At 45.8% G+C, this 14,478-nt stretch overlaps 1 protein-coding gene across 1 annotated transcript; it reads right to left on the reverse strand.

Moving 5' to 3' along the window:
- Nucleotides 1–4,915: 4,915 nt before the first annotated feature.
- Nucleotides 4,916–11,748, reverse strand: LOC147711291 (uncharacterized). Its single transcript, XM_086920137.1, has 4 exons — nt 11,556–11,748; nt 10,311–10,406; nt 6,680–6,814; nt 4,916–5,352 (listed from the first exon to the last, which is right to left on the reverse strand). The coding sequence occupies exons 1-4, from the start codon at nt 11,746–11,748 to the stop codon at nt 4,916–4,918; spliced, it is 861 nt and encodes a 286-aa protein (XP_086776263.1).
- Nucleotides 11,749–14,478: the final 2,730 nt, after the last annotated feature.

Raw genomic sequence — 14,478 nt, forward strand, 5'->3', positions numbered from 1 at the left:
GATGAATCAGCACCTCATACCACCAGATTACAAAGTACGAGAAAGCCCGCCGGATAAAGACGAGGAGGACAGCAACGTAGATGAGGGAATTTCCTCTCTGTTAGGTGACACTGGCCTCATCCTGCCTGAATTCGCAGAGTATGATGACGAACCCTTATTCTTATTCCCTGACACCGAGCCCTGAAAATGAGACAATGAATCAATAACTTTCTTTTTCGTCCTTATTCACTTTTATTCCAGTGTGTCTGCCTTTCTTTGTTTTGCACAGTTAATTTAATTCAAACTTTATTCACCTAATCACAAAAACAAGACCATCAGCAGAACTGTCTTCACTTGTTTGCTTATTGATTTGAAGGTGCCGCAGTCTGCATTCCTCAGGTTCACAAGTTCACAAGAACATGCTCCTCTATCCTCCTCCTCCAGACTCCTATTTCCCTCCAAGCAGAGGGCTGGATTACGCCCAATAAAGAAAGACTCTGCACTTGTGGGGGTGTTCTACTTCTTTGCGGGTGAGTTGACGGCTCTGGGGCCTTTGTTGGGAAGCTCTAATACCGGATAAATGTGGTTTGGACCAAATCGGAGGCAAAATGTTTTTAGCGTTTTTGCTGACTTGCTTTCCTTTGAGGTGCTCTTTGGGGGGGTTCCGGGTGTTTGTGGGTGAGTTTTGGGGTCTGGGAGCACAGCTGGGACAGTCTAATCTTGATTGCATTTGCTTTTCAGGAAATCCGTTGTGGAAAACGGGAGTTATGACCTAGCTGCACAGCGCGTTTGGACCGAAGGCCGATAAATATTTTAAGTATGAGATTTTCCTTTTTGGTTGTTTGGGGGTGTTGTGCTTTTTTGCGGGTGGGTTGGCGGGTCTTGGGGCATTGCTGAGAAGGCCTAATACCGGATAGAAGGCGTTTGGACAAAATCCATGCAGACATATTTTTTGCTATTTCTGACATTTTGCTCAATGTAGCGTTTTTGGGGGCCTGTTTGGGGGGCTTCCTGGTGTTTGTGGGTGGGTTTCGGGGTCTGGGAGCACTGCTGGCTATGGATACTTTAGATTGCAAGAGGTTTGAAGCAAATCCATGGTGCCAGAGGGGAGTTAGGGCCTAGCTGCAGAGCGCGCTGAGTGATTTTGGAAATTGCCAAGAAAATGACTAAGTCCCCATTTTTGTACTTTTGCTTTTTGGATGTTTGGGGGTCTTATACTACTTTTCGCCTGGGTTGACGGCTCTGGGGCCATTGCTGGGAAGCTCTAATACAGGATAAAAGTGGTTTGGACCAAATCGGAGGCGGAACATTTTTTGCGTTTTTGCTGACTTGCTTCCCTTTGAGGTGCTCTTTGGGGGGCTTCCGGGTGTTTGTGGGTCAGTTTTGGGGTCTGGGAGCACTGCTGGGACAGTCTAATCTTGATTGCATTCGCTTTTCAGGAAATCTGCGGTGAAAAACCGGAGTTATGACCTAGCTGCACAGCGCGTTTGGACCGAAGGCCAATAAATATTGTAAGTATGAGATTTTCCTTTTTGGCTGTTTGGGGGTGTTGTGCTTTTTTGCGGGTGGGTTGGCGGGTCTGGGGCCATTGCTGGGAAGCTCTATACCGGATAAAAGTGGTTTGGACCAAATCGGAGGCGGAACATTTTTTGCGTTTTTGCTGACTTGCTTCCCTTTGAGGTGCTCTTTGGGGGGCTTCCGGGTGTTTGTGGGTCAGTTTTGGGGTCTGGGAGCACTGCTGGGACAGTCTAATCTTGATTGCATTTGCTTTTCAGGAAATCTGCGGTGGAAAACCGGAGTTATGACCTAGCTGCACAGCGCGTTTGGACCGAAGGCCAATAAATATTGTAAGTATGAAATTTTCCTTTTTGGCTGTATGGGGGTGTTGTGCTTTTTTGCGGGTGGGTTGGCGGGTCTGTGGGCATTGCTGGGAACGTCTAATACCAGATAGAAGTGGTTTGGACAAAATCCATGCAGAATTCTTTTTGCTATTTCTGACATTTTGCTCAATGTAGCGTTTTCGGGGGGCTGTTTTGGGGGCTTCCTGGTGTTTGTGGGTGGGTTTGGGGGTCTGAGAGCACTGCTGGCTATGGATACTTTAGATTGTAAGAGGTTTGAAGCAAATCCATGGTGGCAGAGGGGAGTTAGGGCCTAGCTGCAGAGCGCGCGCGGAGTGATTTTGGAAATTGCCAACAAAATGACTAAGTCCCCATTTTTGTACTTTTGCTTTTTGGCTGTTTGGGGGTCTTCTACTAGTTTTCGCCTGGGTTGAAGGCTCTGGGGCCATTGCTGGGAAGCTCTAATACCGGATAAAAGTAACTTGGACCAAATCGGAGGCGGAACATTTTTAGCGTTTTTGCTGACTTGCTTGCCTTTGAGGTGCTCTTTGGGGGGGTTCCGGGTGTTTGTGGGTGAGTTTTGGGATCTGGGAGCACTGCTGGAACAGTCTAATCTTGATTGCATTTGCTTTTCAGGAAATCCGTGGTGGAAAACGGGTGTTATGACCTAGCTGCACAGCGCGTTTGGACTGAAGGCCGATAAATATTGTAAGTATGAGATTTTCCTTTTTGGCTGTTTGGGGGTGTGCTTTTTTGCGGGTGGGTTGGCGGGTCTTGGGGCATTGCTGGGAAGGTCTAATACCGGATAGAAGTGGTTTGGACGAAATCCATAAGGAAAAGCCTTTTGGCACTTTTTGTAACTTAGGGTTCGTTAGGGTTACCCCTAGCAGCAGGATTGCATGTGTTTCGGGGTGTTCTAGATGTTTGCAACTGAGTTCTGGGGTCTTAGAGCACTTGTGGGAATGTTAAATTTTGGTTGCAACTGATTTGAAGAAAATCCATGGTGGGAAAGGGGGGATTTGGCATAGTTAAAGAAAGCCTTTGCCACTATTCTTAACTTAGGGCTCGTTAGGGTTAGCAGTATTTGTATTGCATGTGTTTGGGTGGGGGGGTTTTCGAGTCTTGGAGCGATGCTGGGTATGGATACCTTTGCTTGCTTGCAAGTGGTTTGAATACAATCCACAGTGGGTAAGGGGGTATTTGGGCCTACTTTTACTTTCAAAGTACGTTTTGTCACCAGTTTTCTGCTAGGCCTCGTTTTTTGAGATCTGATTGGGGGTCTTCTACATTTTTGCGACTGGCTTTAGTAAGGGTCTGGGTGGGAGCACTGCTGGGAAGGTCTAATTTTGTTCTAAAACACAGTTTAAAGTACACCTAGCTTGAGGGGAAAGATCCGCTAAATTAATTTGCCCATACTTATTAATCCTTCAAAAGGAGACTCAGACAGAGTACGCACTTTCAAAAATATTGTACTGTCTATTAGGAAACTCAAAGTGTGACTTTTTGCACTACACAGCGTACATACCTTATATTTATTTATCAGTGGTGTTCTAATATCACTTCCTGTTTTTCCGTCAATAATTACAGGCCGGGTTTCAGTCTGTGCAATGGGAAAAAAAGGATGGAGTCAGGCTTCACATTAGCGAGCCACAATTCAGCATCCGCCAGGCAGGCAGTGGACAGGGTGTCTTCTGGTCACCAACATTGATGGACGAAGCGTCAGCTGGAATGGAGGAGTGCGGCTAATAAGAGGAATTGTTTGATGCGTGCAACTTACTTACCAAATTCAACAGGATAACTACAACGACGTACAGATACAGTATCCATTGTTTTCTTCTATGAGTGTGACTGCATTTATTGGATCTCTCTCTGCTTCTAAATTGATCCCTACAGCCATTCTATAGGTTTTACTTCGGCTATTTTTTAAACCTAATTTAATGTAAGAAGTGTTTCTCTGAGTGCCGAGATAGGCAAGTGAAAACGCTGGAGCCCTGTACTGTCGCATTCTGTCATTCACGGTTGTAGAAAGTACTACTTACTTTTCAGTAACAATGCATGCAGTAGTGCATGCACTTCCTTTATGTCACTTAAAAGATTTATGGTTAGCTTTGTACCCAAAGATTTCTTTATCTTCAATTATTGTTTGTCCATGCTGTGCTTTTTGTTTCTTCTGTCAACAAAACCTACCCAAAAAGAAACCCCCATTCCCATCCATTTTCCAAACCCTAACCCTCTTCCCCGGGCTGTGTGGTTTTGATTGATGTGTGACTAAATGACATCAATAATTCCACACACTTGCTGGGGAGGATAAGGTCATAACAACAGGCTGGTGAAGGAATACGAGGATATATTCTAGACTTACTTCAGTGTTATTTCTTGTAGTAGTGGCCAATGTCATAGAAATTCAACGCAAGTACTAGTTATGCTTTCAATACTTTACCATTTGTTAGGCTACATTGTGGCACTGTTCTAGTGTACTGTCAACTGCTATATTCTCTATCGTACCGTTGTAATGCTACAGTAAGGACAAACCCGGTTTCATTTTCTTTTTTTCCATAGGCATGCAACTGCCACTGTGTCACACCACTAGTACCACCGCAATGAGGACATTTCGTCTGCCCAGGATTGCCAACCTTAATCGCCATTTCCCGTGGAGCCAGCCCTGGGCCTAGCCCTACTTTCAAACACAAATTACTGGTAAGATAAGCGTTTGGTGGGAGGTAGTATAATGGAGTATTAGGAGAGACAAGAGATTGACGGTAGTACTACTAAAGTCTTAGGACTCTTGAATTCACTTACTCTGTGAGAGGCACTTAGTGTTGAAAACATTTAGCCATTTACACTTAAAGGAAGAAAATGACATAGACTTAAGTTTCAGGAACACAAAGTTTCTGTTAAACCCCCACCCACCAGACTCAAAAGCAGCAAAAAAAAGGTATGCTCAGATAAAGTTTCAAAAAGTATATTTTTGTAGCCCTAACAAAATAATCTCCCGCAAGACCCTCCCTAACCCCAAATATTGTCCTTCATAAGTCCCCAAAACAACCCAACTCCCAATTCCCACCCCCCAAAAGTCTCTAAAAAAGGGGCAAGGGACACTACGGCAGGATGCTGTTCACTTTTGCGGCCAGGGCATCATACACCTTGCTGAGGGTGGCATGGTCAGAGCGGAGGCTCTCCACCAAGGTCTTATATGTTAGGACCTCCAGCTCCAGGTAGGACACTGTGAGGCATGAGCGGTGCTGGCGTGCCTTGCGACTCCTGTGGGGGGCAGCTGCTGTCTTTGCTGCTCGGCGGTGGCGGTTGGCTTTGGTAGCCCGGCTCCGTACCGCTGGCGCACTGCGCTGGCTGGCAGCCCGTGGGGGCACGGAGGAGGATGCAGCTGTCCCAGTGGATGTTGTACCGGTAGCCTGCGTGTCCTCCTCCTCCAGGGCCACCAGCCGCCGATATTCGGCGACAGTGGCATCCAGCCTCCGTTGCGGGGCCATTCGAGCCAGCTCCTTCCTTGATGGTCTGTTTGATTTGGAAGGAGCAACTATATGAAGAAAGAAAGACATAGTCTGTAACCAATGCTCCTTAAGATTAACACAAAATGATTGAGCAGAAAGTTGTGTCACAGTACAAGTAGCAAATTGAAAGCACAGTACATAACTATTGAGGACAGTATCTATCTAACCTCCCACTTCTTCATCCTTGCTCTAACATTAGTGGGAGTTTAAGGAACAAATTCTACGAGCACTATGGACTTCCATTACAGTCGACTATGACAGTACACCAGTCTTATTCTTCTTCTTCTCTCTTGTTTAGGAAAATTGGTACGTTATCTTATGCAAGCCGGCATAATGCCAGCGCAGTGAACTTGCACCCGAGAAAAACAGACTCACACCATGATGAGTGAGACAGACTTGCGTTACTGTACCGGTCCAGTACATGCAGGTGATGAAGCTCTTACTTTTCTATTACAGGTGGCACTGAGAATACTCTGTTAAAAGGGCTACTGCTTAATTAATTTAGCTTTCACCCTACAGTGCAAATGAGTACTAGAAAAGGAAAATGAAGAACCTAAATAATCTGATTATCTATAACTTCACATGGGATGTATTTGATTACATATGGAATGACTTTAGGTGCTTTGCTTATTATTGAGTGAACAGTGATACACCCACACATGAATGTTGTACTACTACTAAACTAAAGTTATTAAGAGAGGTAGCTAGTGTCCACCGTAATAACCGGATATATGATGTGCTTGCAGTTGCAATACAAACTACTGCTACTATTCATGGTAGTATTTGGACAAAATTACAACTTCTTTTCCTTGCCTTTCCTACACTGGAACGGACGTGCGGGTGCGGTGTTACATGCTCTTCAAAGTAACACTTAGTTCATCCAGTGACCGTCTTCTCTCTCTAGATACACATATGCTATCTAAGAGTCAGATAGTACCATGATCCAGGCATCCATCCATTAAAAGTATATGCACACATAGAGTTTCTGTTTCACCCACCCAGGCTGTTCTCCTTCCACCCAGCCTTGCTTCATCATTCACCCAGCCATGCACCATACCATATTCTTTCCTTCCCAGCCACCTCGGGGACCAAGCAAACACATATCATTTTTCTTTGCCAGTCATCATTAAATTTCTCGTCCTTCCACACTTACTTACACCCTTCTTTTGCTTTTCGTTCATCCCATCCATCAAGTCCATCTCAGATCTGATTGGGATTCTTCTCGCCAAAAACTTCACAGCTTAGTCGAAGTACATTTAGAGGAGGCTACTACCTGGTTGATTTATAATACACCCGTGCAGAAAGCACACTCTGCAGTCTTCAATCTCAATAAGTAAGGAATATATGGCTTACTTCTGCCCGCCACCACCGTGTGAACCCTCACAGGCACATCGGTGTCATCCGGCACTTGCACCGCATCCTCCCCAGAAGTGTTCCCCTCATCCACCACCACCACCTCTGCGCTGGCCCTGCCACCAGATGTTCCACCTACAAAGTACATTTAAGAATGTTAGAATACACCACTCACTACTATATAATATTTGGTCTAGGAGGAATACAGAAATGTGAAAAAACAGAAAACAATGTAATAATTTGTGACTGTCTACTCTAAAGTAAAAATGTCCCTTTTTCCAGGGAAGGCTGTTGTCTTGCTGCACTTTTTGGCACAACTGATGAATGCTTGCTTTTTATTTTTAACACGCACCACATTTTCTCCTAACAGACAGAAGTTTGACTTCTAAGAACACGAGCAAGATCAAGTTCAAACCAGGTGAGAGCTCAGCTCGACCACAAGAAATGTGTCCAATTAATCGTCAGCACTAAGCACTTTTCCATTTTCAGTTAAACATTTAGTTTTATGACAAGCTTGATTTTAATAAATATGTTTACTTGTAATGAAGCTTTTAAACTTAAATAGACTCTGTGGTTTTTGGTCCTCCAGACTAGAGTGGCTGAGCTAAAGGTTTTTGAATTTTTGCAAGCATGAGTCTGTGCCTCTGCAAACAAAACAGGTGATGGACCGAATGTGGATCAATGTCACACATTCAACCCAGTCAAAAGATCTGGGCCCAAATCCATCGTTTTTTTGCACTCCACACCACCCTGGGTTAGACAATGGCGATATGCAAATCAGCTCTGACCCTGTGCCCCATGGGAACAGTCCAGTCCAAACTACAAAAGCCATGTCCTTCCCAGAACGGAATCAAGCATCCGAGGACCGGACCGGTTTCGAGGAAACACCTCTCATCAGCCCAGCTAGCTTGACTCCAGTGGTGTGGAGTGCCTGGGACCCATGTCTGAGCATCCCCAGCACACTTATGGCGGCAATTGCAAACAAAACAGGTGATGGACCGAATGTGGATCAATGTCACACATTCAACCCAGTCAAAAGATCTGGGCCCAAATCCATCGTTTTTTTGCACTCCACACCATCCTGGGTTAGACAATGGCGATATGCAAATCAGCTCTGACCCTGTGCCCCATGGGAACAGTCCAGTCCGAACTACAAAAGCCATGTCCTTCCCAGAACGGAATCAAGCATCCGAGGACCGGACCGGTTTCGAGGTAACACCTCTCATCAGCCCGGCTAGCTTGACTCCAGTGGTGTGGAGTGCCTGGGACCCACGTCTGAGCATCCCCAGCACACTTATGGCGGCAATTGCGAACAAAACAGGTGATGGACTGAATGTGGATCAATGTCACACATTCAACCCAGTCAAAAGATCTGGGCCCAAATCCATCGTTTTTACAATGTAATAATTTGTGACTGTCTACTCTAAAGTAAAAATGTCCCTTTTTCCAGGGAAGGCTGTTGTCTTGCTGCACTTTTTGGCACAACTGATGAATGCTTGCTTTTTATTTTTAACACGCACCACATTTTCTCCTAACAGACAGAAGTTTGACTTCTAAGAACACGAGCAAGATCAAGTTCAAACCAGGTGAGAGCTCAGCTCGACCACAAGAAATGTGTCCAATTAATCGTCAGCACTAAGCACTTTTCCATTTTCAGTTAAACGTTTAGTTTTATGACAAGCTTGATTTTAATAAATATGTTTACTTGTAATAAAGCTTTTAAACTTAAATAGACTCTGTGGTTTTTGGTCCTCCAGACTAGAGGTGGCTGAGCTAAAGGTTTTTGAATTTTTGCAAGCATGAGTCTGTGCCTCTGCAAACAAAACAGGTGATGGACCGAATGTGGATCAATGTCACACATTCAACCCAGTCAAAAGATCTGGGCCCAAATCCATCGTTTTTTTGCACTCCACACCACCCTGGGTTAGACAATGGTGATATGCAAATCAGCTCTGACCCTGTGCCCATGGGAACAGTCCAGTCCAAACTACAAAAGCCATATCCTTCCCAGAACGGAATCAAGCATCCGAGGACCGGACCGGTTTCGAGGAAACACCTCATCAGCCCAGCTAGCTTGACTCCAGTGGTGTGGAGTGCCTGGGACCCACGTCTGAGCATCCCCAGCACACTTATGGCGGCAATTGCAAACAAAACAGGTGATGGACCGAATGTGGATCAATGTCACACATTCAACCCAGTCAAAAGATCTGGGCCCAACTCCATCGTTTTTTTACACTCCACACCACCCTGGGTTAGACAATGGCGATATGCAAATTAGCTCTGACCCTGTGCCCCATGGGAACAGTCCAGTCCGAACTACAAAAGCCATGTCCTTCCCAGAACGGAATCAAGCATCCGAGGACCGGACCGGTTCGAGGTAACACCTCTCATCAGCCCGGCTAGCTTGACTCCAGTGGTGTGGAGTGCCTGGGACCCACGTCTGAACATCCCCAGCACACTTATGGCGGCAATTGCAAACAAAACAGGTGATGGACCGAATGTGGATCAATGTCACACATTCAACCCAGTCAAAAGATCTGGGCCCAAATCCATCGTTTTTACAATGTAATAATTTGTGACTGTCTACTCTAAAGTAAAAATGTCCCTTTTTCCAGGGAAGGCTGTTGTCTTGCTGCACTTTTTGGCACAACTGATGAATGCTTGCTTTTTATTTTTAACACGCACCACATTTTCTCCTAACAGACAGAAGCTTGACTTCTAAGTACACGCGCAAGATCAAGTTCAAACAAGGTGAAAACTCGGCTCGACCACAAGAAATGTGTCCAATTAATCGTCAGCACTAAGCACTTTTCCATTTTCAGTTAAACGTTTAGTTTTATGACAAGCTTGATTTTAATAAATGTGTTTACTTTGAATAAAGCTTTTAAACTTAAATAGACTCTGTGGTTTTTGGTCCTCCAGACAAGAGTGGCTGAGCTAAAGGTTTTGGAATTTTTGCAAGCATGAGTCTGTGCCTCTGACACTTCTTGACTCTGACTCCGTACTCCTGTCCTGCGTTGGATAATCTAATCATCATTGGGGATCAATCATCGGTGACTTTGGGAGCTAAATGACTCTGCCACACTATCTAGTCAGTAAGGAGATTGGGGGTTCAACTACAAAGTCTGTTATCACTGAAGTATGTGGAAAGTCTAACAGCGCCTATTATAATTGATAAGCTAAGCAATGCATTTTTTAGTGTCCATAGTTCTGTTTGTGCAGATTTGTCCCTGCAACAGTAGTAGAATGGATTGTCCTCCTATCCAAACCAAAAGTAAAGTAGTATCTTATTCTTTCTTGGTGTTCATTCACCATTTTATTGTTGGCAATTGTCAAAGCATAAACATTTAGAAGACTTGAAAAGACATTATGGACAATCCCAGAGGACTGCACTGAGTGCATAGAGCTATTGCTGACTAGAATGGGAGTCCAATGGAATTGCCAAATGTGCAATCTTAGTTAGCTACACAGACAGACTAATAAGAATAATCTAGTAATACCACAGGGAGTCATAGTCGAGGCAGGATAAGAATTTAAATCCAGTCTACAAGAAGATCAAATACGATTTAGAAAAAATCGAATGAGGAACGCTAGGAAAAAATAGGTACTCTATATTAAAATTAAAACTTACCGGGGCCAGCAAAGGAGCCCTCGCCTGCCCGATCCTGGCCTGCATCCTGTTGAACAGCACCCTCCTCCTCCTGTGTCCTCTTGCCTCTGGGGGGAGCTGATGTACGACATAAAAGAAAGAATGACCAGAAAACATGGATGATATTTGTCAACCAAATCAAACATTTCAAAAGAACAATAACAAAATATTTTGGCAAAATAGCAAATAGACAACTATTCCACGGGATATATTGACCGATCTCATGTGGTCTACTACGTTATTAGTATTGCTTGATTTGCGGACCGTCGACTTGGAAAGTTCTTATGTAACTCACTAAACAAAGTACTAAAATGGTTTGCCTAGGACTGGCAGGCAGCAGTCTGCAGCATGCGAAGTGACAGACAAAGTCCATCGTGATTGCAGATCAGCGACAACACTAAAGTTTCCTACTACATTAACCAGTCATTAAAATACTCAAACTATCAATCCACCACCACTATTTCTTCGTATCGCCATGTGTACAAAGGAAGGACTGGACTTGAGTCTGCATGGGCTGATTTAGAAGCCTCTTGCGGCTCTTTTGCTCTTTTGGTGCGGCGTATATTAACAACGTGACGCATATGGGAGATGCATCACGTTGTAAAGCCCTGCGCCATCAGGGGGCGCTCTGGTGCAAGGGAGGGCGTTCCTGCGCAGGAACGCATCCTAAAAGTGGCTGAGGGAAATCTACAAGATTTCAATCAGTCACTTTGAGGACAATGATGAGTGATTCAAACCCTGTGCCTGCTTGAATCAGACGTACGGCTTGACGCAGCATTGGGGAGGTAGGGCAGCCCAGAGCATTGATGGAGCTGCGCCATCGTTGCAACGCAACTCCAGCAATGCGCCGCCTTTACGGCACAGATGCGTAACTTTTTGGTGACGTTTTGGGCCCATGGTGACGCATCCCTGCTACTTTGCAGGGATGCGCCGGTAATTAAAAATCTGACCCTTAGTGTCTAGCATTACGCAGTTCTTTAAACTACACTCATGCATAATTTCACAGGCCAATGAAATGAACACAAAATCGAAAACAAATAAGCATAGTAGCAACGCTACTGAGAAGGAGAGCAGTGCACCTGAAATGCACAGAAGATTTTGAAATATAATTTACCTACAATGTAATCAGCAGCATTATTGCTCTTGGTAAAAAACAAAAAATTGCAATATAATAACACACAGAGCAGGAGAAAACAGAGTAGTAAAGAAATAGGTACTACTACTCACCAAATCCGGGGATCTCAAGGCCGAGCAGGTCAAGCAGATCGCGTTCCTGGTCCAGGACACCCGTCCAGCGGTGGGTGGCCTGGTTGTAGGTGCGACGGACCCGAGAGTGGTGGTACATGGCCCGGCACACCTTTTCCCACCGTTTCCGGCGCTCCTGCATCCCGTACCCGCTAGCGATCTTGCTGCCTGCCATGATGGTCATGGGGAGGCGGCGCTGAACATAAAAAATTAGTGCGGCCACCTTCTCCGGGCTGAAGATCTCCTGGGGTGCGACCTGCTCCCCCCTCAAACGCCCGCACGGAAGCCGGGCACGGGGTGCGGGACCCTTCCCCTTCTCGGGATGCTTCCCGGCTCCCTTTACCATGGTCTGGGCAGAAAGGAAGCTAAATATTAAAGAAAATAGAATAGGGAAGAGAAGAAAAGAAAAGAGTTTAAAAAAGTAGTTTAAAATTAACCAAAAGTAGCAGAAAACACAAAAATATAGAGCTAGAAAAATAGAGGGATAGATAATAAGTAAAATAGATCAAAAAAAACTTCAAACAAGCGAAGGATGGCAGAGATTCAGAGAGGATAGAAGAAGCATGCCCAGAACCATAGCAATGAATGAGAAACAAGATGGCCGCGCCCGTTCACGACCGCGTGGGTAAGTTAGCGCGAGATTTTCCTTGCGAACACACGCGAAATTGTACTGGCGAGCCGCACACTTTGCAAGATTACACATCACGCCCGGAAACGGAAATACGTCATGCAAACAAGATGGCCACGCCCGTGAACGACCGTGAGGGTAACTTCGCGCCGTTGCGCTACAAGCGGCTCGCTAAAACGCACAAAACCTTGCTAACTAACACGCCGCAAAAAAACAAATCGCATATTTGCACGAATTCGCGGCTTCTGAATTTGATCCCGTGCACGTTCGCGCCCCACGAAATTGCAAAAAAACTAGTTTTGCAAAACTGGAAGCACTCAGCAGGTGCAAAAGTTCAAACTCATCATTAGTAACCATTCCCTGTAGTGCTTCCTGACTGGGGCCCCTCCAGAGTTCAGTTGCCAGTTGCAACAATTGTATGACCCTGCTCTGACCCTCACAGCAGGCTCATAGAATAGCTACAAGTAGGCCACAACGGTCCTGGAAAATAAAATTGCACTGCAACAGAAAGCAAATTACAGATAAGGAAGCAGGTGCCAGACTGGAATTTTAAAACAGTGACACATTAATATGCCAACCCCAAATTAATTCATGTCAGTTGAAGCAGGGCAGGTGTGCTTGCTTTCCCCCCCCCATAATCTACAGTGATGATGAACCAGAGGGTGGCATTGATGTACCAGAGGGTGGCATGGGTGAAACAGAGGGTGGCAGTGGTGAAACAGAGGGTGCTGGGAACCTGTGATGATGAACCAGACGTAGAAACAACATAGTTGCGACCGTTGCGAGCCGACAAGTAAGTTTGCAATTGCGAACTGGTAACAAACCCTCGCGAACTGGCAGAAACCCTTGCGAACACAAAAAAAAATTAAAAATCCGCAAATTCGCGAGAATTCGTGGATTTTGCGGATTGCGAGTTCGCAAATACGCAAATTCGCGAACGCCAAATTCGCAAAATTCGCCCATAAAACTACCTCTTGAAACACGCTACAGGGCGCATTTGCACAGTGGTGAAGGGAGGGGGGCCTGAGGTGACATGTGTGCAAACATGCCCTGTGTACATTTTCAGTTGGGAGATTAGGTCCCCTTGAATCCTGACAGTCCATGGGGTCCAAGTAGCCAACCAGGTACCTCGAGTAAGCGCCACAGAGCTGCATTGCAGAGGTGTAAAAAGGAGCATGGTCTGGACTACATCTCTGCAATGCAGGCCTCTGGCACTTACTGGAGGTACCAGGTGGGCTAGTTGGCCCCCAGGGCCTCTCAGGATTGAAGGGGAATTAATTCCCCAACTTAAAAGGCGGCACAGGGCATGTTTGCACACATCACCTCAGGCCCAGAACCCTCCCTTCACCACTGTGGAAACACGCCCTGTGGCAAGTTTTAAGTTGGGGGATTAAGTCCCTTTGAATGCTGAGGGTCCCTGGGGTCCAACTAGCACACCAGGTATCTCCAGTAAGCGCCACAGAGCTGCGTTGCAGAAAGGTGTGAAAGGGGGCATGGCCTGGACCACCTCTCTGCAACGAAGGCCTCTGGTGCTTACTGGAGGTACCTGGTAGGCTATTTGGCCCCTAGGGGCCCCCTCTGCAACGAAGGCCTCTGGAGGTACCTGGTTGGCTATTTGTCCCCAGGGGCCCTAAGGATTGAAGGGGAATTAATTCCCCAACCTAAAACGCACCACAGGGCGTGTTTACACAGATGTCACTTCAGGCCCAGCCCCCTTCATTCACCACTGTGCAAACACGCCCGTGACACGTTTTAAGTTGGGGGATTAAGTCCCCATGAAACTTCAGAGTCCCTGGGGTCCAACTAGCCCACCAGGTACCTCCAGTAAGTGCCACAGAGCTGCGTTTGAGAGAGGTGGCCTGAGGCCATGCCCCTTTTTACACCTACCTTACCGTTTAAGTGGCGAGCGATCTATCAGAGTTCAACGGTGTTACTGCTTAGCATGTTCTGAATAATTTCTACATTTGCACAAACTGTCTCCAGAAATATCCGTGACAAACCTTTGAAAAAGGACTGAGGCACTTTCAAAAGTCTGCATGGAGGGCTCAAGTATGTGACATCGCTCTAGTGAAATACTTTTCCTCAATCTAGAGGCACGGAAACAAACTAAAGCTAAAAGCGAAAACATGAAACTGCAAACAGACAGTTTGTAAAGGAGGATACGAAACAAGGCACTGCATAAACTCCTCATCATGTCGGGGGTCGTGCTGGGGTAGTGTTTTAGGGTTTAGGGTAGTGCAGTGGTATTTTTGTAGTGTAGGGGGTCATGCTGGGGTA

Source organism: Lissotriton vulgaris, chromosome 5 (assembly GCF_964263255.1).
Source record: "Lissotriton vulgaris chromosome 5, aLisVul1.2, whole genome shotgun sequence".
NCBI classification, from domain to species: Eukaryota; Metazoa; Chordata; class Amphibia; order Caudata; family Salamandridae; genus Lissotriton; species Lissotriton vulgaris.